Below are 26,169 nucleotides of genomic sequence, written 5' to 3' on the forward strand. Positions count from 1 at the left end.
AACATGCTGTTTTTTATGCACCACACTCCAGAATGTGCACAGAATACATTTGGAAATATTATTTAGTTTATTTGCCATGGGGGACTTTATCAAACATCAATAACAATGTGTGTGTAATGATTTCAAGATCACACTTCCATTTTAATTTATTTAATAAACTATAACAAGCTGATGGCTGTCATCAACACAAAGCTTTTTTGTTATTCTTAACAGTATTCAAAGCCAAAATCTCACATTTTAAGTACCTTAAACTTAGTAAATTAAAAAACAGTCTGTGTATGTGGACAGTATGAGATTCTGTGAACATACGTGTATTATTTTGAACTCCATTTTTAAAATAACCATTTTAAATGTTACTTTCATATTTGTACGTTTCTATAACAAGCAAAGTACTCTTTTCCTTGGCCCTAAATGAGGTTTTACTGCTTAAATGTGCAACAGTCATAAACACAAATTTTACCTGTGGCTCATTTAACTGTGGTTTGAAAGGCGAATAACTGCAGTGACACTTACCTCTGGGACTGCATGTATCTTTTAAACATATCCCAACTTTAGAAACTAAACTGCTTGTTAGTGTAAACCATACCTCTCTGCCACAAGCTGTGGTTCATATCTTCTCCTGTCACCTTCACAACAGTGGCATAAACGCCATATAAAATATAGATCAGTCTATGAGTTATCAAATCTTACAAATAGGTCTCCATGGTCTCAGAAATCCCTCTTAATCCATTTTAACACCAGTTGCTACATAATATATAGAATATAGAGATATAAAAAGAAACTCTCACCTTGTCTAAATAGCTGTAGCTCCACACCTTGCCGTCCACAAAGGAGCGAGAAAGGATGCGACCCTGGAGATCAAATTCAGTCCTCTCGCTCATGCTTCCCCGATGCAGGCCCACCAGCTGGCCTGTGGTGGAGTAGGACACATTGACCACAGCCAGGCTGCTGCTGGGCTGCCAGATGGCTGGTCTGCCCTGAGCATCATATGTGATCCTTAGGGTGAACTTCCTGTGGTCATCGTAGATCTTTTCCGTTCGTGTGTTCCTGTCAAAGTCTATGGAGAGCAGGTTGCGTCCATGAGCCTGAAAGAGACAAGATTGGGTTGGAAGATTTACCTGTTACTTACTTCATACCAGTTACACACTACCCAGTAAACAATTAGCCGTTGATTCAACGTTGAAATAACGTAATGACTGCCGTCTAATCAACGTTCTCTTAAGGTTGAAAATGAAAGTTGAAAAGACGTCCAAACACAGACATTGAAAAGATGACTGTTAGACGTTATTTGGACGTCCATTGACGTTATTAATTGGTCCCGAAATAAATTACTTGCATAAAACGCATTTTGGACGTCCACTGACGTTTAAAATATGTCCTTGACGGACAGACTACTTTTAGACCTATTTTGAACGTCCAGGGACGTTCCTTGTTTACTGGGTAATTAAATTTTCTTTTTTTAAACATGACAAATTAGGATTAGAAAAAGCCACTGCATCTCAAAAAAAGATCCATTAGCTTTTCAGATTTGTGTAATTTGTGAGCCACTATATTTCTGACAGACAAAATATACACGACCCACATTCATGGTTCATGACACGGCCAGGTCAGGTTCACTCACCCTCAGTTTCCTGCCAAACACCGTGACCTTGCCCTTGGTCAGTTCCTTGCGTAGTCGCCATTCTATGGAGTTGAGTCCATTGTCTGTCGGCAGGGTGATGTTTCTGCGACCGATGGTGGGGCTCACGGACCCGGCCAGAATATGAGGCTCCGTGTGATAGCTGATGCCCATCCCATTGGCGTACATCACTCTCAAAGTGCCGTTGTTGCACAGCTGGTAGCTGTTCCTTACTTGGTCTGTAGAGGGCGGTAGAGTGTAAGAAACAGCATCTAACTGACCAGTATATCCTTTCATATCTTAAAAAAAATAAATATTGGGAGGGAAAAAAAAGCCTTGATTTGTTTTTATTCTTTTGGATGAGTCAGCCCAAAAACAACATGGGTTATCATCAGTTTTATAACTGAAAATAACAACAGAACCACTATGTTGCAAGAGATATGCTGCCTCTTAAACTCCTTGACTCATAGCCAAGCTCAAGCATACCCTCCTGTACAACTCCCAGCCATCATAAGAGAATTACTATCTATAAAAGAGATTCATGTCGGCTGTCAGAATTTTTCAACTGCACTCCAAATGGACACGGTGTACTGTATGAACCAACAGACCAAATGCTTTTAAGGAAGCATTGTGGTGCTCTTTTATCTCTTTAAGTGTATAATGCAGTGTGGAGGGGGTGGGGGTGGAGGGTGCGGTTTGGGGAAGAGAGAGAGAGAGAGAGAGAGAGAGAGAGAGAGAAGTGGAGGTTTAAGGGTGATCTGATTGAGCAGGAGCTGAGCAGGAATAATCAGGAGATTTAAATGACTCTCAGCTGCAGATAGCTGAAGGTTTTCCACTTTTATTGCACTCCTGGGCTACATCCTTAATTAAACTTTCAGGCTTTTCCATCTCTAGGCTCCTATGATGTGTGTGAGCAGTCTGATTTTAGGTTTTGTCTCATCTGTTGTAGGGGTAAGGGGAGATGGTCCTTTCTGGAATGTCTTTCTCTGTCTTAGAATCTCTGTCGATCAGTTACTCGTCCATACATTCTCTCTCTCTCTCCTCTGTTCACCTTCACCAACACACACACACACACACACACACACTTTTTCCTAAACAGGTGAAATAAGCTCTGGGAGCATGAGGCCCGTGGCTTGGGGAGTTGGGGAGACAGTGAGGATTTACTGGCAGCAAGGCAATGAATTTCACCCCAATCACATTCCATGTAGCAAGGCCCAGACTGAACACAAGACTTGGGGGACAGCAGAAAGACTGCTGCACCTGCAGCTCTGAATTTTTTGTAAATTCACGTCTCCACTCGCACACAGGAGACAGAAGGAGATTGCTGAGCGGGCTGGTGAAAGACTATAAATAATATTCATAAATAACTAATGCATACTACACAACATATCAGACTCGATTTGACAAGTTATAATATCCAAAAAGGTCCAAAGTAACTGTGGTTTTTGTGGTATTTTTCTTAATTTCCTAACATAAATATACATTAAGGGTGGCACGGTGGCGCAGCAGGTAGTGTCGCAGTCACACAGCTCCAGGGACCTGGAGGTTGTGGGTTCGATTCCCGCTCCGGGTGACTGTCTGTGAGGAGTGTGGTGTGTTCTCCCTGTGTCTGCGTGGGTTTCCTCCGGGTGCTCCGGTTTCCTCCCACAGTCCAAAAACACACGTTGGTAGGTGGACTGGCGACTCTGAAGTGTCCGTAGGTGTGAGTGTGTGAGTGAATGTGGGTGTGTCTGTGATGCCCTGTGAAGGACTGGCGCCCCCTTCAGGGTGTATTCCCTGCCTTGCGCCCAATGATTCCAGGTAGGCTCTGGACCCACCGCGACCCTGAATTGGATAAGCGCTTACAGATAATGAATGAATGAATGAAATATACTTTAATGCAACAAGATTTCACTCCAAAAAGACCATTTGCACTGATCCAGATGAGTTACAAGGTTTCAACATGAGTATATCATATACGCTAATATGGTTGCTATCTACCAAAAAAATTCCATGCCCCTGAACACGGCAACAGCTTCAACAGCAACATAAAGACGTGCACTGGGTGCACATGTGATGTGAGGAAATTCCAAATATCATATGTCTTTGTGTTGGAATTCACTCCAATGTGTTAGACACGGTACGGACAGACATTTTTACATGTAGCCCACACACCTTGCACCACTGTATACGAGGCTTCCACTGATGAAAGATTGGTGATGACTGTGACATCGTCATCTCTGTTGGAGCTCTCAATGTCTACGTTAATGGATTTCTCAATCTCCCTGTGCAGACTGGTCACCATCCCAGTTGGGTAAGTCACGTTAGTGAGCCGTCCCTCGCTGTCATACCTGCAGTACCACAACAGATTTTTAACACTTCATACAAAAAATCCCAATATTAACATAAATACCAACCAAAATTGAACATTTGTTTTTAACTTCAGAAGCACAACAGGCACTAGGCAAGTGTGGGAGTGTTCTGGCAGACGGGAGCAGGCATCTGTTGCTAGTGTGGTCATAATGTGCACTTGGTGAGTAATAACAAAGATCAAAAGATCAGCAGACATATCCTATGGCAAGTGTCTCCATATTGACTCAGCAGAGTCCCTGGCATGTCTTGCTCTCTTTCTATCTCCCCCTCTTTCTTTCTCTGTAGCCTTCCACTGGGGAACATGTTTAGAGCCTGTCAGATCTGTCTCAGTCTGACTGATGTCTGTGCCAGTGGAGGGAACACGTCTCCCTGTGGAGCTCTGTGGAGGATGCAGTACCAGAGGGAAACAGCAGATGGAGATATTATTGTATATGCTTTCATGACGCGAGTAAATGGAGATTATTTTTAAAGTACTATTTAGAATCCCAGTAAACAAGGAACGTCCCTGGACGTTCAAAATAGGTCTAAAAAAGTAGTCTGTCCATCAAGGACATATTTTAAACGTCAATGGACGTCCAAAATCCATCTATATAAGTTAGTTAAGTGGTGACCAATCAAAAACGTCAGTGGACGTCGAAAACGCGTTTTATACAAGTAATTTATTTCGGGACCAATTAATAACGTCAACGGACGTCAAAAATACATCTAATAGTCGTCTTTTCAATGTCTGTGTTTGGACGTCTTTTCAACTTTCATTTTCAACCTTAAGAGAACGTTGATTAGACGGCAGTCATTACGTTATTTCAACGTTGAATCAACGGCTAATTGTTTCAGACGGAAGTGGGGCAATGTGTAACGTAACCAGAGGCTCTGCAATGTTTATAACCAGTTTAAAGGGAAGTAAATCACAACAGTAATTAAAAATATAAGAGTGGCTCCTCGATTTACACACTGTCACGATATGTTTATTACCTCACTGTCTTAAACGGATTCACATTATCATCACTATTGTTACTGGCTGGTGAAGTATGAGCTCTTACAGTTCATACAGCTGCATTTTGAAATTTTGAAGCAGAGCCACAGATTTCTAATAGATATTTAAGATATGATGCAATATTAATTGTAGGGTTATTATCATTATTAGAAAAAGTTAACAGAATCTTACTAATGGAGAAGCATGCAATCTGCCCGACTGACTGGCATTTTGGATTCACACCAGAGAGAAATGTCTGAGAAACACGGGTTATAATTACCTCACCTCCTCATTTACAACTAATCCCATCCAAATATTACACAAGGATCATTTTAACGCCTACTTATTTGTAAGCATGCAGACAAGTCATGTAAACCTGCATACTGAGAAATCCTATCTCTGACTTACTACACATAACGGCAATGTAGCAACTAACCTTTCATTTTTTAACGGTATATTTACGTGCTGTACGTTGAGCTAATCTGCAGCGAGGTCTGATATCTTGATATATATTGCTAACAGGAGGAGGAAGGAAATTGGTGTGGAACAGATACCACATCAATTACTTTTAATATTACTTTAAATAAGTAGATCTGTCAGTAAACGCATGCACACACTCACTCATAAAATGTCGTCCAACCCGTCTCGTCTGCCTTGCTCGCCAGGAGTCCCGTGTCTCCACTGTAGCCCAGCTGTACAATCTCGCGGTTGAGAGCAGAAACGGAGCGAAGACTGCCCGCTGGGTCCAGTCCCAGTGTGACCACCTGGTTCTCGGGCAGCAGGAGCAGCCTGAGCAGCCCGGCTCCGCCCTGTCCTGCACCTTCCCTCTTCACCCTCACTGTGTTATTGCAGTTATCCACAGCTGAGACCAGCTCTCCGTCAGGCCCATAGCTGAAGTTGTAGAGCGGCATTCCACTGACCAAGCTGAAGGTCTGAAGGTGGAGCCCCTCCTCGCTGAACACATACAGCTCCTGTTCGCGTGGTGATGCCACTTCATAACGTCCTGCGGCGTTCATAGCTGGACGGTTGCTGCGGACAGCACGGATGCGGATATTGTTGAGGTCGGCGATGAACAGAGTGCCGTCAGGTGAGACAGCCAGTGAAGTTGGTGAGTTGAGGCTGGCATCGGTAGCATAGCCTTCATCTCCTGAGAAGCAGTTGCAGTTGACATCATTCTTGCAGTCGCACTCAGATGCAGCACCGGCCAGCAGCGAGATTTCACCGTTAGCACTGACCTGCCGCACACGGTTAATCTTTTTCTCATCCGTCTCTGCGATGTAGAGCACTCCAGTGTGTGAAATGGCAATGGCTGTGGCGCTCTCCAGTGCTGAGTGGATAGCCAGTTTGCTGAGGGAGTAGTCGATGCCAGGCACCTGGCAGTGCATGGGGCGTCCAGCTACGATGCTGACCTGGTGGTTTTCTGTGATGCGCAGGATGACGTTGTTCTCCAGCACATAAAGCGAATTATCCATAGGGTTTACAGCCAGGTCAGTGGGCCATTCCAAGCGCACCTGGAACAGAGAGGCAATAAGGTTAAGACACATTATTTAAAGAAAGATAAGACAAAAATGCACAATGTTTTGCAAGTTAATTGAAAATAAACTTAAAGGAAACAGGAGAACAACCGTCACCCACTATATGGTTATCTGCACGTACTTCACCTTAACGTATCTACTAGGCTCATTAGCATCTCACGTAATGTGGATGTAAATATTATTGCACAATATGAAACAGTGAACACTTAAATCATTTTTGTCCTTTCGATTCATCTAGAGTTTAAACACAGGGTTAGAGAAGTTGGTTTTAGTCCTGAAAGGTAGCAGGAAAAATGAGGTTCTGTTGAATGATGGAACAGCATGTTCTCCTCCCTCAACATCCACAGCTGATGTGCCCTTGAAAAAGGCATCTGACCCCACTTGCTTGCTTAACACTGAAGTGGCTGCCTGCCATTCCAGTTGTATGTCCATTGGCCCAACACACTGTGTTTGTGTTCACTGCAGAGTCCATATTTTTTTTTGTACTGCTGTGCAATGATGATACAAGCACATTTCACTTAAGTATCCCTTGATTCAGACTGGATTAATTTCAATTCAGTAGAGGCCTCTGATAGAAACGTCATAGCCCATGTGCACATGTAAAAACAGCACAACAGCTACACTCATTTAAAACAACACGGTGCACAGCTATGTCTATTAACAGGAATAATTAATACATTAGCTCGAGGCCATATTAATCGAATTACGCAATTAATGCTATCAAGTTCGATAAATGATGGTGTCTCCCTTGGTAAACCAAAGTGGCCTCCACTGGACACAGAGAATCAAAATGAAATTCTAATTATATTAAACAATCCCAGTGCATTACAAGTGTATAACATATTATTATAAATATTATTAATTATATGAGTGTCTTCTGGTTAAAGGACTGTAAATGTAATTTCTTTTTAAGTACATACATCAGCTGAAAGACTGAAAGGTTATTACTGAGAGGCTTATGAGAGCCATTTTTTTGGTGAGTGTGTGTCTCTGAGTGTTTATAGGCTGTGAGTCCCTTGTGTTCACCTGGCTGACGTCCATGCTGGTATCACAGCTGAGTGGCCGGACTGCAGTCAGATCATTAGCCCCCAGTAGTGTAGAGATAATGCCGTTCTGGTCCACTTTTCTGATCATGGTGGCATCCACAAAGTACATCAACCCATTCTTGTCCACTGCAATACCTGTGTGGAAATGGGAGACGTTTTTACTTGTTAGAATATTGATTTCTAACTGTAAACCCCATTTCCAAAAAATTGGGGCAATGTGCAAAATGTAAATAAAAACAGAATGTAATGATGTGCAAATTATGTATAAAAAATGTAAATTGGCTACAGGTCAGTGACATGTTTGGGTTTTAAATAAAGCCTTTCAGAAGTAAAGACAGGCAGAGGTTCATCACGCTGTCAGATAATTGCATGGGCCAATACTGCACAAATATAATCATAGTGTTTCTCAACTTATAAATAGTAAAGAACTTTTGTCATGTACAGTACATTCATTCATTATCTGTAAGCGCTTATCCAATTCAGGGTTGCGGTGGGTCCGGAGCCTACCCGGAATCACTGGGCGCAAGGCAGGGACACACCATGTAGGGGGCGCCAGTCCTTCATGTACAGTACAGAATCCAGAAAAAAATTGTGTCAGGTACAAGGCCCAAAACCAGTATTGATTTTTTATGATCTTCAGGCCCTAACGTGGCACTGAATTAAAAACAGATACGTTTCTATAATGAACATCATTGCATGGGCTCAGAAACTGCCATCTCTGAGCCCAAGCCCATTTAAGATGGACTAAGGTGAAGTAGACATTTTTCGTGTGGACAAATCAAAATTTGGCATTCTTTATGAAAATAAAACATACTGGCTTTTTGCGCCAGCATCCACTGTGGTTTTTGGGAGCATTAGTGCACATGGCATGGGTGACTTTCACATCTGTGATGGCACAGTTAATGCTGAACAATATACACACTTTGGAGCCACTCGGGTTCAATATTCACAGTGTTGTCTTAGTACTGTTTTCAGTTAAATTTAGTTTAAATCATTTGCATATCATTGCATTGTTTTATTTAAAATTTCAGTGTCACAAATGAGGTTTACAACTTAATTTTTCTGTGGCTTTTTATTTACCTAGAATCTGTGCCAGATCAGCAAGAATAGTCTGTCTATTAAAAATCTTTGCTGAGTGCCCTAAAGGCTTACACTACATAACTGTTATAAATGCACATGAATGGATAATATGCATCTGACTATTCTCTACACATTTCTTGTGGGTTCACTGTAAAAATAATGGAGCAGCTAACCAGACAAATCTATAAATATCCTGCAATCTTTTTTACAAGTGTGTGGCTTGACATCATTTAAATCATTTTCTGGTTCTGGTATCTGGTTTCTTATTTGAAGACCACTGTGTCTGAACCTCTATTCCCTTTTCATCAATAGCCAAATCTCATAGTGTCCATCAAAGGTCACCAAGTTACATTTGTGCTCAAAGATGTAGAGGACCAGAATAGCTACAAGAGACAGTGAGAAGTAAACAAATGTATGGACCTGTGTAGGCGTGTGGCGCATGGAGGTGAAAGCTGCTTTTCTGCAGCTCTGTGTGAGTGCTGAGAGGCTGGGACATAGACAGAGAGTTAGCAGACACAGGGCACTCAACTCTGGAGTGTCTCCACTGATGCCTCACTGCACACAGTCATTGGGGAGTTAGGAATCAGGCCTCTGTAGTCTGCCACCCGCTCTATTCTCTTCACCAGCACAGATTCAATGTCACTGACAAAAAATGTGACAGTGTGACATCTCTGACAGTTTGGTGTCAGGTTCCTTTTTTTACAATCCATCATAAGACTTTGCTATACATCTGTTTATTTATATTGTGTGGATTTCATATCATACACTGAAGGGCTGTGCTTTTTGAATATAACTAAACTGTTCAAACTAATGCCCTCACAATGGATCATTATTTTGCTTACTATTTCATAAATGGAAGGTTGTGCTGGCAATTTATTACAAAAGAACTATTGAACTTTGCAGAGAACATGTTTTCCAGAAAAGTCTTCTACAAAATGTCTTGTTTCATGCGAATCCCAGTGCTGGGCTAAGCTCCGCACACGGCACCATCTTATACTTAAGTGTATTTTAAGTCTTAGGAGCTTTCACATTAGCTCATAATAGAGAGAGAAATACAAAATACCATGAGATTTCACTGGCTGAGACCAGAGACTTTAATTCCCAACAGTACGTCTGAAAATTAATTAATAGCTTAAGGTTGAATGTTCTCTTTGATTGTGGAAGCAGCTAGAGGATAAGGCTCTTTTTATCCATGTTAGGTGTCACTGCTACAAAGGAGAGAGATGTAAAGACAGCCAGGAGAAATGTATTATCACCTCTGCCAGGCTGCTCCAGTGCTCTGTAAGTGTGAGAGCTAGCTGTGAAGCTTAAGCATGCACAGACTAATGAGTGAGATCATAGTTTTTGGTATCCTAGCCCAGAATCTACTGAATCAATTGATGTTACTTGATTTTTCTTGTGTTTTCTTTATATTTTACCTTTTGGGCTCATCAAAGTAGCCTCAACAGCTTTTCCTCCGTCCCCGCAGCGCTCGTCAAAAGGCAAACACTGCTCTCCTGTGCCTGCCACCACCTCTGCATTGTCGGCCAGCAGACGGCCCCCTGTGAGCGAGCGAACACGGTAGATCCTCCGGGAATTTGTGTCCGAAATGAACAGAGCTCCTGTCACAGGGTCCACTGCCAGGAAGTACTTGTGTGTGGGATTGTTGCTACAGGAAATAATATTTGGAGAGAGTCAAATTAACCTGACCACAGCCAGTTTAAATGTATTTTTGAGCATTGTTACTTAAAGAGTGCATTTCTGATATATTTCCTAAAGTCCCTTAGTAATATACTTTCTTTTTTTGTAACTGTGCCTTTAAGAATTATACATAACAAATGACCTCTGTGCTGACTGGTTCTGTATTGCACCCCAATGGGCAGTGTACATGTGATATTTCATGGTTGTGACATCACACAGCCATGAAGCTAGGAAACTTGCACATCAAAACCTCTTATTTCCAAACAGACCATTTTTTAACATAGAAATGAATGTCTGGGGTTAACAGACAGAAAGAAAATCAAGGCTCACCTGTGTCGAAAATCCTTATTTCTATGGGGGACATACAAATAAAGCAAGATAAGGGAACATTATTTTGGCATCTTCCATTAAAACACAAGCAAACAATAAGAACATATATGTAGCCGCTCTCAGGACACAATTTTGTACATCAATTTTTAAATCAAAATTTGCACTAAGATGCTATTAATTAATCAATTATAGTTACTATTTTACATGTTTTTTTCCAACAGCGATAACACAAGAAACTGTTTTTCCCCCTTGTAAATGAATCGTACCTGAGCTCCAGCACACGGGTGGTGTTGAGGGATGGATAAACTCTGCGAACAAAATTCAGGTCACCCACGTAGAGGCTGCCGTCAATGCCCGCTGCCAGCGCCACTGGAGCCAGTAGCTTGTTCCCATCTGCCAGCCCGTTACAGCTCGGGCATGAGATACTCCGCCGACGCCCATTACCCATAATGCTAGTGATGACTGGGGGCTGCTGGGACACAAACACGTTCTCCCCGCTGCCTTTATGGAGGATGCCTGGCGTGAGACAGAAAAAGTGAAACCGTAAACTTTGCAACGTAAACGGAGAAAGAGGCGTTTCAAAAAGTCATTCTCAGTAAAAAGCAGTTTATAAGACTCATTTATAAGCGCTGTGTTTTCGACCGCTACAGCTGCACCGTGGGGCTATTACGTTATGTTATTGATCGGCTCTCCACAAAAAGCATCCAGGCTTCACATTACATCAACTCGATATACTGCAGACCTCTCCCAGGGAAAGCGAGGTGAATGACCTTCCACTGGTCCACACTGCCTACTCTTAACAGCAGTTACAAACTCAGCAATGTCACTCAGTGTCAGTGTTAAATCTACATTTATAGAGATTGAAATCCAAATGCTTGCAAATGCTCAGTAGCTTCATTCACTAGCTCTGGTCAAATGCTACCAGAGGTACCATCTACAGAAGAATATACATGATGGACATTACTGAAAATTGTTAGACTGCTCCCTGGCGTGTGAGTGTGTCTGTGTATTCGAAAGAAGGCCTTACCACTGCGTAGGTTGAGGATGTGATGCTTGTCCAGAGACCAGCCACCAAGGTTAGAGGGCTCCAGTTCGTAACCCTGCAGTACTGCTGTTCTCTTTTCCCACAGTACCAAGCTAGGACATGTCTCATACTCATAGCCCACAGAGACTGCAAAGAGAGAGAGGGAGAAAAGACGGAAAAATAAAAACCTGAGAGACAGAAGAACAGCCAGAAAAGGTGAGCAACAGAAAGCGTACTACAAAACGCTTTTAAGAAGTAAGAATATAACTGTGAGAAAGTCTGTATTGTAGATAAAACCTTTGAGGTAATGGAGGTGGGGGTGGTGCATAATTATAGCCTAGGTTATTTTATGATTTCTGTAGAACATATAATACACCATGGCTAGCCTTTAAATGGTGACATCATAACAAACAGGCTAAGGATTATCTGTACACTGGTGACCCATATTTGTCTACTTAGGTACTTTTATATGGGATCAGAAAAAAAGAATAAAAAATAAGAGAAAAAAACTTACTGAGACCAATGTCATGTTAAACCTAAAACATATAACATTCAAACAAATTATTTGTTTAGTGATTGCCCCAGGCGTCATTCAGAAAGCATGCCTATTTCACCTGGGGCACTGATCTGTCACTCAAAACCTCATTAGCCAATGGGTACAGCTATGAAATAAACGCACACGTGAGAGGTTTGAGACAGAACTGCAAACAAAAAGGCTGGCAGCATAACTACAAAACTGACAGCTGGTTGAAAATCTGACTGGTGAGAAACAAGCAGAGAGGAAACTGTAAGCAAAATTGTGTCTTTTTAAAGTAGTAATATACCAACATTTTACATCCATCCATCCATTATCTGTAACCGCTTATCCAATTTTAGGGTCGCGGGGGGTCCAGAGCCTACCTGGAATCATCGGGCGCAAGGCGGGAATATACCCTGGAGGGGACGCCAGTCCTTCACAGGGCAACACAGCCACACACACATTCACTCACACACTCACACCTACGGACACTTTCGAGTCACCAATCCACCTGCAACGTGTGTTTTTGGACTGTGGGAGGAAACCGGAGCACCCGGAGGAAACCCACACGGACACGGGGAGAACACACCAACTCCTCACAGACAGTCACCCGGAGCGGGAATCGAACCCACAACCTCCAGGCCCCTGGAGCTGTGTGACTGCGACACTACCTGCTGCACCACCATGCCGCCTACCCAACAATTTACACCACAACACAAATAATTTTTTATGCTGTACGATTAAGATGATTTTTTTTATTTATTTCAGTAAGTTTTTTCTCTCTCTTAAAGTCTTGTTTTTGTTTAATATTTAATATTGCATTATTAATAATGTTTAGCGTCACGTTGGCGCAGCAGGTAGTGTCGCAGTCACACAGCTCCAGGGGCCTGGAGGTTGTGGGTTCGATTCCTACTCCGGGTGACTGTCTGTGAGGAGTGTGGTCTGTTCTCACTGTGTCCGCGTGGGTTTCCTCCGGGTGACTGTCTGTGAGGAGTGTGGTGTGTTCTCTCTGTGTCTGCGTGGGTTTCCTCCGGGTGACTGTCTGTGAGGAGTGTGGTGTGCTCTCTCTGTGTCTGCGTGGGTTTCCTCCGGGTGACTGTCTGTGAGGAGTGTGGTCTGTTCTCACTGTGTCCGCGTGGGTTTCCTCCGGGTGACTGTCTGTGAGGAGTGTGGTGTGTTCTCTCTGTGTCTGCGTGGGTTTCCTCCGGGTGACTGTCTGTGAGGAGTGTGGTGTGCTCTCTCTGTGTCTGCGTGGGTTTCCTCCGGGTGACTGTCTGTGAGGAGTGTGGTCTGTTCTCACTGTGTCCGCGTGGGTTTCCTCCGGGTGCTCCGGTTTCCTCCCACAGTCCAAAAACACACGTTGCAGGTGGATTGGCGACTTGAAAGTGTCCGTAGGTGTGAATGTGTGTGTGTTGCCCTGTGAAGGACTGCCGCCCCCTCCAGGGTGTATTCCCGCCTTGCGCCCAATGATTCCAGGTAGGCTCTGGACCCACCACGACCCTGAACTGGATAAGGGTTACAGATAATGAATGAATGAATAATCATGTTTATTTACATTTTTTTCTTTATTAGTTTTGTTTGATATTTAATTTTTGCATGATTGAGTTTTTTGGGCCCAAATCTGATTAGATACTTTTACAAAATATATTCTTTACATTGACTTTAAGTCAATTAAATTTAATAAGACTTTTTCTCTTCTGTAATGCTGCTTTTTTAGATATACATTATTTTCATTGGACAGCAATGATATATAAAAACCCTCAGAAAACCCTGATCAGTGATGAACAACAGCAGATTACATGTGACCGACAACCCCATCCAAATGCCTTTCAAAAGGTCCTCACGGCCAGAATCACAGTGGGGTGTGGAAGGCGCTAGACAAGTTGCTCCTTAATGCTTAGGGCAGGGTGTCTTTTCACATCGTCAGAAACCACAGGGAGGCGTGAACAGATGATCTCTTCAAACACTATGTAATTGGACATGACTTGCTCTTTCCCTTCTCTGCTCAGGCCTTCCCGATGAACGGCTCTTACAGGGTCATGACCAGGTGCATGTTTCTGCAGGGTGGACCCATGTGGACGTGTACCCATCATATACTGAGGAACTGGCCACACCTGCTTTAACAACTTACAGACAGTATATAAATGAATAACTGAAACCCTATTTGTCCTGGCATCATTAAAATAGGACATACCAAATATAAGCATACCAGCCTGGGGTCACTATCTGTGTGGATTTCCTCCCACAAACCAAAAACACATGCTGGTAGGTGGATAGGCGCTGTTGGATTCCTACAATCCTGCAAATACCTCAATGCTTGCCCACACCATTTGTCCTGAATTATAGGTGCAATGCAATGAAGAGAGTGAGAGCCACGTTTGAGAGGGTGGGTGTTCAGGGCTGGTGGCAAGCTCTCTACCACACTGTTTGCACACATGCCACACCAGTGACAGAGCGCTATCCTCAGCAAATTTCCCCTCACAGCACCAGCAGGGAGAAAAGTGCTAGCTACCTGCAGCCTCCCTCTCTGATGGCCTCGCTGACAGAGGCTGTGAGGCAGAACGCTCTCTAATACTGCGCTCACTCCCTGGGTCCTGCATTCACGGCTCAGCGCTAATCCCCTTTGACGTGTAATAAACTCTCTGCGATCCCCGATGAGTGGACCCATATTACACAGCCAGCAAAGTGCTTTTAACCATGCTCTTTTAACTGATCTGCACTCTGTCAGATTAGCTATTCAGTACTTTTTATTGTCTCAGTTAAAGTGAACGCTGCCTCGCAGTGTGAGGTTCATGTGAGTCTATTTTAAAGGAACAGTGTGGCAAAAATTCAGATTTATCCTTAATGTAGCCAGCGGAACTAGATAGGTTTAGTGCCTAGGGCTGGCATCTTTAATAGTGAGCTGGAACTATGAGGCATATTGTGACATAATGTTTCTATAAAAATTGACAAAACTACAGAAAAGATTCATGTCTAAACATAGCTGACAATCTGTTTTTGCCATGAGGCATAGTTTCATCAATTTTTATGAGCTAAAGTTCATAAAACTGTATAAGAATACATATTAGCAAGTCTTCTTGGATTAGCATTGCAGCTGCTAATTGTTGTAGCTTCCATTACATTTTAAGCAATATTACCCTCACAGCTAAGGGCAAAACTACTTTACATATATGGCATATGGTAGATGCTCTTATCTAGGGTGACTCACAATTTTAATCATGTTACAGAGTCTTATAGTCTTGCTGAAGAGTGTTGTCTCTGGCTCAAGCTGGGAAACAAACCTTAGTCAGCCACACGAAAGGCAACATTGTAACCAACTGTAACACAAACCTCTACTAAAGATGCTACTAAAAAGTCCATCCATCCATCCATCCATTATCTGTAACCGCTTATCCAATTTAGGGTCGCGGGGGGTCCAGAGCCTACCTGGAATCATCGGGCGCAAGGCGGGAATACACCCTGGAGGGGACGCCAGTCCTTCACAGGGCAACACAGACACACACACATTCACTCACACACTCACACCTACGGACACTTTCGAGTCGCCAATCCACCTGCGACGTGTGTTTTTAGACTGTGGGAGGAAACCGGAGCACCCGGAGGAAACCCACGCGGACACGGGGAGAACACACCAACTCCTACTAAAAAGTCTGAACACTAAATATGTGTTTGCTGATCCACCATATTTCATGTAAAAATGAAACTGACTCCTTTTCAAAAGAGCCTTTCCCCACCGATGTTAAGGTAAATGATGGACATTACGTTTTTTCTATCCAGTAGATAATCCTCTCGTTAAAGGGTCTAAACCTTACTCACCCACTGCCTCAGACAGGCCGTAGACTTGTTGGCCGTAAGCATCCGTTTTGTCCCAGATGAAGGTATAAGCCAAATTGGGTGAGGCGTGGAACCACTTCTGGAAGAGATGACCCTCAACTGCCACCATCAGATGTACTTTGACCAGACTGAGGGGCACCACTGCTTGGGTCATGGTGATCTTCAGAAGGGAGCGGTAGCCTGCTGTCCGTGAGCTCAGGTGACATAATTTCAGAGCGGTGCCAGGAATCTCAATCTGCTCATGAAGAACCTGCATAACATGAAAAACAAGAGAGGTTTGAAGGCTTAAATCAGACAGTGCAATCTTGCAAATCTTGGATAGCAGTTGTGAAGTGTTCTGCATGACGAGAAAAATGGATGAAGAGGTATTCAATTTGATTAAGCCTGGCAGATGCTGAAAGAAAATAACAAATGCACAAAATCATAATGGCAGGAGTGGAGTGAATAAGGGAAAGAGTTGAACTTGAGAGTGATTTCAGTTAGGTTCAGTAAGAGTTCATTAATGCAAAAAATACCCAAGTGGAAGTGAAATTACTGTACCAGATGGGCTCTGCAAATGTCAAGAACCCCAAGTTGAAGTTTGGGTAACTGAGGTGAAAAAAACGAATGGCTAAAAGGGCAGTTTCAGCTGGAAAGCAGCATATCTACAGGAATTAGAGCCCAGTGAAGGCAGGGTTGGAGGTCTACAAGACCCAGAGTGCTCTTTAGGGCCTGGTTCTCACCTGAGTCTCAGGGATAATGGACCTCTCGCCAGGCCTGGAACTGAAGAAGGAGGACAAGGGTGAGGCCACTACTACAGGGTCAGGCCTGACAAAGCCGCTCAGGTCACAACCTGGGATGGTGTTTTCCTCTGTCTTCAGCATCAGTGTGTCCATGGCATAAAAGCTGTTCCAGGGAAGCCACACAGTGCGTTCCTGGCTCAGGAATGGGGCACGTTCGAAATGAAGCGTGAGAGACGCGCCACCATTAGCGATGAGGTCGAAACTGCATGAGAAAAGAGTGGAGTGGAAGGAGGAAAGTGAGGAGAGAGACGAGAAAAACAAATAATTACTTGTGCTGTGCCCATTATTGATGGCACTATTACATTCTGAATGATTTTACCATTCAGAGTGTCATTTTTCTAGGGGGGAATAATTAATTCCATTGATAGATCGCAGTCATTTCAGCAGAAAAGCTCTGAGTTTACATGACCCTAAATGAATGTAATAAAGATTTGTTCTGTAATGTTTTCGCGCAGTCGTATACATTACCCGCACAGGAAGCTGAAAAACTATTTTTATTATGGTTAAAAAGTTGGAGAGCTTATCAATGCCACAAATAACTAAAACTCCTAACAGGAAGTTGGTACAAAGAAAGCACTGAATTCAGCTGTTGGCTAAGACAAATACATTTCCACAGTCTAACCATCTACAATAACAGCTGACCCATTTATCAAAACAATTTTTCAACGAAACATACACATTTCTCCATAATAGAACCCCCCCCCCCCCCCACACACACACACACACTTCAATGACAAATTTGTCATTGTTCTAAACATAATCACTGCTCTTACTAAAAAAAAAATTAAATCACTCACGTTCCATCCTGCCGTGTGAGGGTGTACCCATAGTGTGGATATTTGACGAATGACACATTGACCCCCACCAGTGGGGTTCCATCTGTGGTCAGCACCTGGCCTCTAATCAGTGATGCAAGACTGTAAAAGACAAAACAAACTTTAGAAGATCAAGTGATCAATAGCCAATCAACATTCCTCCAGCAATTAGTGTAAAAAAAAACAACCAAACAAAAAAAACATGCATTTAATCCGTCAGCCTCTTTAATTAAGAAAAGTGAGCTGAGGCAGGAAAAACTGTAAACATACTTTAGTACTGGCAATAAAGGACAAAATGACCAATCAATCTACTCCAGTTTACTGAGTGCCTGGAAATAGCAAGTAAATATCCTACAGAAAAAGGACACTGTGTATCATAAATTCAATAGTAATGGAATATTTAGTAACAAAATTCTATTCCTCATTGTAAGACCTGATATAGCTGAATTGGTTACTATACTGACAAAGAGAAATACAGATTTGCCTTCTGTTTATGTATTTCGAGGAGTTTGCTGTTGGCATGTTTATTGCATTCAGATGATTTTATTGAAAACTAATGTTTTCAAATAGAATAAAACAATAAAAACTCCACAAATGGAGGTACTTATGATTTGTTAAGTAAGTCATCATATGAGCTGAGTTTATTGTACCTGGCATTAAAAGGGTTTTCAGCTGGAATGATATGTGTACTGTCACGGCCCACCAGCATCTTGACCCGCTCGTAGAAGGAGCGAACTTTCTGGATGGGCAACTGGCTTTGCTGGATGACCTGCAGGGGGTCTCGAGACCCCCTACAGAGTGGGCTGTTCTGGCACGGGCTCTGGATGCAGCAGTCTGGGTCCATGCAGTCGGTCAGTCCGTCTAAAGAAGGAGGAACCACAAAGAGAACAACAGAGAATTGTGAATTTATTGCATAATTCTATATGGAGGAGTTGTTATAAGCTGTTATAAGATCAAAGTACTTGCTCAGAGTAAAGCAGTCTCTTTGTAGAGCTTTTAAAACGCAAACACACATAATTTTATAATTGTTAACAGAGATTTTCCCCATATTCCAAATTTCAGCTGGATCCAATGTATAAAAAAAGAAAGGCGGTGGTTAGAAAATGTGGTTGGAATCACACAAAGCCAAAAGCTGTGCCAGTAGTGCTTTAGTAAGGTGAGCTTGCTTTTCTATTAGTGTAGCTGAAAGTCAAAGAGAGAAAGCCAAAGAGAGAGAGGTGAATAAATAAGGTAAGCCCAGAAAAAAAGGCACCTCAGGTCAGAGAAAGCATTTATCTCCTAAACTACACCCCACTGAGATGAGCTGTCCACTGAAAGTCACTTTGACCCTCGAGTGGGGAGAGACTTTTAAAGCCATGAGACAGAGCACCTACCTAACACTCTGCTAGACCTTCGCATCTTAAACTCTGATACGTGCAATTTCTCCTTAACCTTATCAGACCATTTGTCCTGTGCAAATTCCACACTGTCGTTTTAAAGCATTACTTTTGAATTCTCTGAGAGATACATTTTTTTCCCTGTAAAACCAGCAAGGACAAAGTAGCAGGATCCAGGTTGCCGATGTAGACCATTTACTTGCAACTACATCTAAGAAACTGAACTGAAAACATACTTAAAAGGGGTATTTTTGTTAATCTATGTACAAACAGTGACTTAATTATTGTATTATGTCTCGTATACATCTTACACAGTGAAAGAAATTTACTGTTTCTTTAAGAATTTTTCTACTTTAAAATCAAAACAAAAAGCTTAGGACACTATGGGTGGAGTCAATTCATAAATATAAATTCCATAAATAATTCCATCTTAAATTTTTTTTGGATATGTTTCCATACAAGCGACAAATAATTAATTTAGTGCCGTGTATTTCATTACAGTATTAGGTTGTGCTGAATAGGTTATTATGCTTTCAAAAGTAACATAAAATTACAAAAGTTATGCAAATTGGACAGGTTTTAAAGGACCATTTCATTATTCATTATCTGCAACTGCTTATCCAGTTCATGGTCGCGAGCCTACCTGGAATCATTGGGCGCAAGGCAGGAATACACCCTGGAGGGGGCGCCAGTCCTTCACAGGGCAACACACACACACACACATTCACACCTACGGACACTTTTGAGTCGCCAATCCACTTACCAATGTGTGTTTTTGGACTGTGGGAGGAAACCGGAGCACCCGGAGGAAACCCATGCAGACACAGGGAGAACACACCACACTCCTCACAGATAGTCACCCGGAGGAAACCCATGCAGACACAGGGAGAACACACCACACTCCTCACAGATAGTCACCCGGAGGAAACCCACACAGACACAGGGAGAAAACACCACACTCTTCACAGATAGTCACCCGGAGGAAACCCACACAGACACAGGGAGAACACACCAACTCCTCACAGATAGTCACCCGGAGGAAACCCACACAGACACAGGGAGAGCACACCACACTCCTCACAGACAGTCACCCGGAGGAAACCCATGCAGACACAGGGAGAAAACACCATACTCCTCACAGACAGTCACCCGGAGGAAACCCACGCAGACAATGGAAGAAAACACCATACTCCTCACAGACAGTCACCCGGAGGAAACCCACGCAGACACAGAGAGAACACACCAACTCCTCACAGATAGTCACCCGGAGAAAACCCACGCAGACACAGGGAGAACACACCACACTCCTCACAGATAGTCACCCGGAGGAAACCCACGCAGACACAGAGAGAACACACCAACTCCTCACAGACAGTCACCCGGAGCGGGAATCAAACCCGAACCAGATTTCAACTTGTTTTATTAACAGAACCTGTTTTATCTTTAGAATGTTGTATATTCCCATAGACAATCTTTTGAACTTAGTAGAAGTATTGAAACGTATGCTATTTAAGGCCAATAAGCCTCAATATCACATATCATAGTAATACGTAATGAAAATATCTGTAGTAATGGACAATACCCTACAGATGAGGCAGACATAAAGCTGAAAAATTCTTGAGTATTCATTTAACGTATGAAAGGTTTAATAATAAGTATCCTGAAGTTTTCCCATGCAGCTAGTTTTGATTGGGTTTCAACAGCATGTGAGCGTGAACAGTGCTGTCTGACCTCCTTCATTGTCTTTGTTGTCTGCACAGGATGTTTCCATGGCGACGCTGCAGCCACTGCCCCTCCAGCCCGTCTTGCACTCACAGTGCCAGCTGTTCTGACCCATGGTGCACTGACCATTGCCGTTACACAGGTTGGGACAGCCATCTGAAGAAAGGAAATAGATAAAGAAGAGAAAAAATAGAAAACATCAATTAAGAGTTCCATCACTTTCTGATATGTACTTCAGTCAACAAAGCATGCATTAACATGCACACTCATACAGACATACACACAACATGGACACAAACACACTCACAAGCGACCTCTGTCCACCACCTCACTATACCAGGGCTTCTCTGTGGGCATCAATCACTTTCTGCTTTCAGGTGGTCCTCTGGTCAGTATGGAGCAGGTCCATAGTGGGCCAGTGAGGGATATTTATTAAACAGATATAGGTGACTTAATAAGACAACATACATATGACCACACCCACATCTACAATGGCTTTTTTTTAAAAGAAAAATCAGTTGTCATAGTTGTTTCTAGGATCAAACTGATCAAATCAGCTTCTACAAAAATAGGTTCTTGAAATAAACTATATATATATATATATATATATATTCATTCATTCATTCATTCATTCATTGTCTGCAACCGCTTATCCTGTACAGGGTCACGGTGGGTCCGGAGCCTACCCGGAATCACTGGGTGCACAGCAGTCCTTCACAGGGCAACAAGCACTCACACACAAACACACACACACACACATATATATAATGTCAGTTGTCATTAAAGCTTTATGTATGTGTTTTGTAGACCATGAGTGAACACCCGTAATAAAGGATGTTCCCAAAGTAAACAATATTAGTACAAACACTTCCACAATGGTGCCTATTCCACAATCATGTATATTTTGCACCTTTCCTCTAAAAGCCCCTTGATTTTCACTGTTCCACTTGTGAGCCAAATGTAAACAAATAAATAAATAAATAAATAAATATCCACCACTCCACCGCTTGGTGAAAAAACAAGCTCACATACATGGCCCTGAAGATGAAAATGCTGAGAGCGCCTGCACTAGACCTCGGGCAAAGTGCTCTGAAAACAAATGAAAAGGACATCTGACCACTGCTAAGTTGGAATCACAACAAAACAGCATTTTGATTTCATGTTCTCTACAGAGAGAGGATGGCATTACTGGTGGTAAACAGCTTTATCAGAAGTCCCACGAGTTCGTCGTCAAGTTGGGAATATTCGATAAGAACATGTATAGGAGCTCCCAGTGGGTTAATTTGGTGGAGATGATTTGATTCTCCTGGCTTGAGCACGCTGCTCTCTCATGTGAGAATGTGATTAGGAGCTAAGCTCGAGACTACAGATCAGATTAGGAGGCCTCAATGCGCCTAGGTGAGAGAGAGAAAATGTGAGTGAGAGGCTGTGTGTGTGTGTGTGTGTGTGTGTTTGTCCAAGTAAATCTGAGACGGAGGTAACATTTAGCAAGAGCTGAGTGAAAGCAAAGTATAAGAACAGCTGAGAATCTATGGGCTGGAAGTGTGGTATGAAAGTGTATAAAAAATGACTTTATCAAAGGAAATGCCAGAGTTAAGATATACAATCTCGTTAAGTTGCTGCTTACAGTGAAATTTATGAATGATCAGTTCAACAAACCACAGTTCAAACCACTGCTATAAAATAAAGACAGGCCTCTCTAAATCATATTTGTATTTATGTACAAAGAGAGCTTTCTAGTAGAGAGTAGGAGTGTAAATCTCTGAGCACACTTGCATCATATCCTTCCAGTGTGATAAGTCAACACTATGGGTCTGAAAAGAAGTGGGGCTGTCAAAATGTTGGTTCTTAGAAAAGGAAATTTGCACATCAAACAAAATGCCCCAGAGCCCAGTCCACAACATCAGTCAATGTGTTTCAGGCTACCTGTATCACAAGAAAATAAGAATGTAACCAACTAAAACTGAATGTTATTTCACTCCAAAATATCACTCCAAATTGCTTTAAAAACTTAAGGCATACATTCATTCATTATCTGTAACCCTTATCCAATTCAGGGTCGTGGTGGGTCCAGAGCCTACCTGGAATCATTGGGCGCAAGACACCCTGGAGAGGGCGCCAGTCCTTCCCAGGGCAACACAAACACACACACACATTCACTCACACACTCCCACCTACGGACACTTATCAACGTGTGTTTTTAGACCGTGAGAGGAAACTGGAGCAAAACTTAAGGCAATTCTTCTGAAAAAATAAAAAATAAAAGGCAAAAATGGTGGACTATTCTTATTATATATCATAGTTCATAAAGTGTAGTAACACAGTCTGGGGTCCAACGGCTGCTCACCATATTTTATTGGCCCATTTTCACCCTGTCCATCAATACCTCCCGCACCCCCCTCCCTTCAAGTTTCACTTCTGGACTGACAAGAGTCCAAAAACCAGAAACATCAAGACAACAGCATCCTCTGAGTAATGATGAATGACTAGAGGATGACGAACACAAACTGATTTTACATCTACAAGGGGAAAAGCAATGTAGGTGTGTCTAATAGAGTAGACAGTGAATGGGCACAGTATGCATAAACACATACCACCATCACGTCAGTGTCACTGCAGAACTGTGTACTATCCACCACCCAAACAATACCCGCTATGTGGTGGTCCTGTGGGTGTCAATAAGCATTGAAGAACAGAGTGAAAGGGGGCTAACAAAGTATGTGGAGGAGCATATGGACTCAAGACTGTAACTGTAGAATTACAACGTGCTACTGCATGGCCAGTGGACCTGAGAGAATGGCTATGGAGAAGACAGGAGTCAAGCTTCATTTCACCAAGCACCTAAATAAAGCAAAGGTGCATTTAAAAATGAATCATCTGGTAATGTATAACCTAACGTTATTATGTTGTCTGAAACATATCCAAATCACTCAAAACGGACTATTTTATTCCACATCAATGGAGCTCAATGCATCACAATATATCAATACATTTCATACTATTGGTTGGTAAGACATGTTAAGAGAAAAATAAATGCAAATGCAAACAAACTTGTCAGAGTCTGTGTGCTATGGCATTGCAGCATAGATTCCTGGGCGTCCAGCTGTGGGGCACCGTCTGTGATGGACAGCCGAGAGCACGGAGCCATGAAAAGGGCAAACTCCATATTCCTGCAGCTTCACTAGGACATAATTAAGCACCCTGGAGTTGTGACCTGACATTTCCTGACTTATCTCATGTTTTTGTAAATAAAACAGCCAGAGTTTAACTCAGAAGTGACTACTCCAGCCATGAATTAGAATGTAGAGGATTTTATTTACAAATTTACTCTATAAAAAAGTAAAAAATACGTCTATATGATTGTTTTTTGATCATCTAAAATAAAATGTTGCTTTGTGTTGTGGCACTAAATGAGTTCTTTTAGCCCAAAAAGAAGCGCAAATATTGGGAAGTGACTAAACATTTTACTTTGTTTTCTACGCAGTGAAAGTGACATCAGACAAAGAACATAATTGCTTTTAAAACCTTGTATGAAATTATTTAAACTCTATATTAGACCAGGGCTTCTCACTTCTGGAGGTCTTAGATCCAACACTACCAGCTCAAATATTCAAATGCCCTCATAAGATTTTAAGGTTGATTGGAGAAATGAAAAATGAAAAAGAAAAATTTAAATTCTAAGTAAATAATTGTAATTAAAAATACATTTTTGAGGATGTTTACTCATCATTTGCTAGCTCTCTGGTCTGTTTGTGTCTCAGCCCGGTATGCTAGGCTTTCTCTCTCTCTCTCTGCTCATGGTACAGCAAATGAATCTGGAATTTTTAGACAACGGCAAGAACTCCAAACATTACAAATGTTTCTGTGAATATTCAAACAGTAAATAACAACTTACAGACAACGTAAATGTCAACCACGTAGAAACAACAGTCGTTATTTTGCTTCAAACATACCTTTCCACCTTTAAAGACGCCGAGCTTCTGAATATTAACAAACCAGGAAGAACAGGGAGAATTTCCCCACATCCTCTTTAAATACTGGAGTCAAATAAAACCATTTAAATTGCACAGTTAAGTTGGTTTCCTTTGTGCTGACATAACATTTTACTTTATTCTGCTGTAAGTGTAGATGTCTTCTACATTCTACGTGAACCCCACAACTGTTTGGATGAAGGCAAAACTGTTAAACAACCAGTTGCAGGGGCTGAATCACTGCAACTTCACTACAGTAATCCTCAGTCCACAAGCTTAACTTCAAACAGTTAACACATTTGTCAGAGTGTCAGTGGTCCTGTCTGTTGGTCACCATAGAGACATGCCCTTTTGGACTGGACCAGCATCTTTTATCATGTGGAGTTGGCATTAGTGCCAGCTGATCTGGCACAGGTGACATTTCAATGCATTTGTGGTCGGGGGAGATGCCTCAGCCAAAGTCAAAGTAGCGTGAAAAACCTGTAACGTGCCAAAACACATTCAGCTGCCACAAATCAAATACAACGTCACTTTAATTAATATAATTTTCGACGTCTGGGGTCCTTGAGATGCCACATTAACAGTCCGCTATGCATTGATTGCTACACAATATTGAGCCCAGAGAAAAGTCACTTAGCAATGATTGCTTTTTAAATTGAGTTGCCATTTTAAGGAGCCAAATACTTATGAAGCACCAAGACAGCGCAATCTATAGTGGCCATTGATCTCTTTCGTTGGGCAGGACTGAGCACGGCCCCTCTTTTATGCCAACGGCCAGTCGATTCCCTTGCACACTAACTAGAATAAAGTGGGGCTTCAGAAAGTATTAAGACACCTAGCTAAAATAATGTGGTTGGAGTCCATTGTAATCCCTTTAAAAAGGAGGCAAGATTGCCTTGGGTTATGGGTCGCCTCACACGCTAAAAGAGAGAAAAGAGAGAGAGAGAGAGAGAAACTACCTGCAAAAATGGCAGTTAGAGCAGACAAACAGAAAGGCCATCTGATGCCCAGAGATGGAGGGATTGAAGATGAAAAGAGAAATAAATAAACATAGAAAGAAAAGTACTGAAATGGAGAGAAAATATTTAAAAAATGAAAAATTAAGAAAAAATAAATAAAATAAGTAAAATGAAGGAGGAAATGATGATCGACAGGTGAAGTGAGTAAAGGAACAAAACATTACCGTACATAAAAAAAATCTAATACATATGTGAAAGAAAGAGATAAATGAAATAGTACGTTTGAAAAAGGACTGATTGATGACAAAAAATAGAACAGGGTCTGAAAATGGGAGAAAATGGAAAAAAAGTGTACAGAAAAATAAGTAAAATAAAACGGGAGGAAAAAGAATGTGTGAAATGCAGCCCATTCTCCAGTCTGTTGGTGTGCAGCTCTGTCCCCTTTAAAGGTCATAAAAATAAAGGTTAGATTCATAAATCCTCAAAACTATCCTTGGGATGGGACTGATACAATCAAACAGTGAGAGAAGCTATAAAACACTCTCCATCTGGACT

The 26,169-nt window shown here is 42.1% G+C and overlaps 1 protein-coding gene across 1 annotated transcript in view; it reads right to left on the minus strand.

Moving 5' to 3' along the window:
- tenm2a (teneurin transmembrane protein 2a) overlaps positions 1-26,169 on the minus strand; it is a 114,965-nt gene that overhangs the window by 4,370 nt on the left and 84,426 nt on the right. The window contains exons 11-24 of the mRNA XM_066648498.1: positions 20,694-20,840; positions 18,237-18,447; positions 17,569-17,688; positions 16,712-16,973; positions 15,972-16,239; positions 11,642-11,785; positions 10,881-11,130; positions 10,615-10,635; positions 10,023-10,252; positions 7,505-7,659; positions 5,565-6,454; positions 3,773-3,948; positions 1,622-1,857; positions 789-1,085 (exon numbers count right to left, since the gene is read on the minus strand). Coding sequence (XP_066504595.1) covers positions 789-1,085; positions 1,622-1,857; positions 3,773-3,948; positions 5,565-6,454; positions 7,505-7,659; positions 10,023-10,252; positions 10,615-10,635; positions 10,881-11,130; positions 11,642-11,785; positions 15,972-16,239; positions 16,712-16,973; positions 17,569-17,688; positions 18,237-18,447; positions 20,694-20,840 — 3,407 coding nt within the window. The remainder of the gene's footprint in view (positions 1-788; positions 1,086-1,621; positions 1,858-3,772; positions 3,949-5,564; positions 6,455-7,504; positions 7,660-10,022; positions 10,253-10,614; positions 10,636-10,880; positions 11,131-11,641; positions 11,786-15,971; positions 16,240-16,711; positions 16,974-17,568; positions 17,689-18,236; positions 18,448-20,693; positions 20,841-26,169) is intronic.

Source organism: Hoplias malabaricus, chromosome 17 (assembly GCF_029633855.1).
Source record: "Hoplias malabaricus isolate fHopMal1 chromosome 17, fHopMal1.hap1, whole genome shotgun sequence".
Taxonomy (NCBI): domain Eukaryota; kingdom Metazoa; phylum Chordata; class Actinopteri; order Characiformes; family Erythrinidae; genus Hoplias; species Hoplias malabaricus.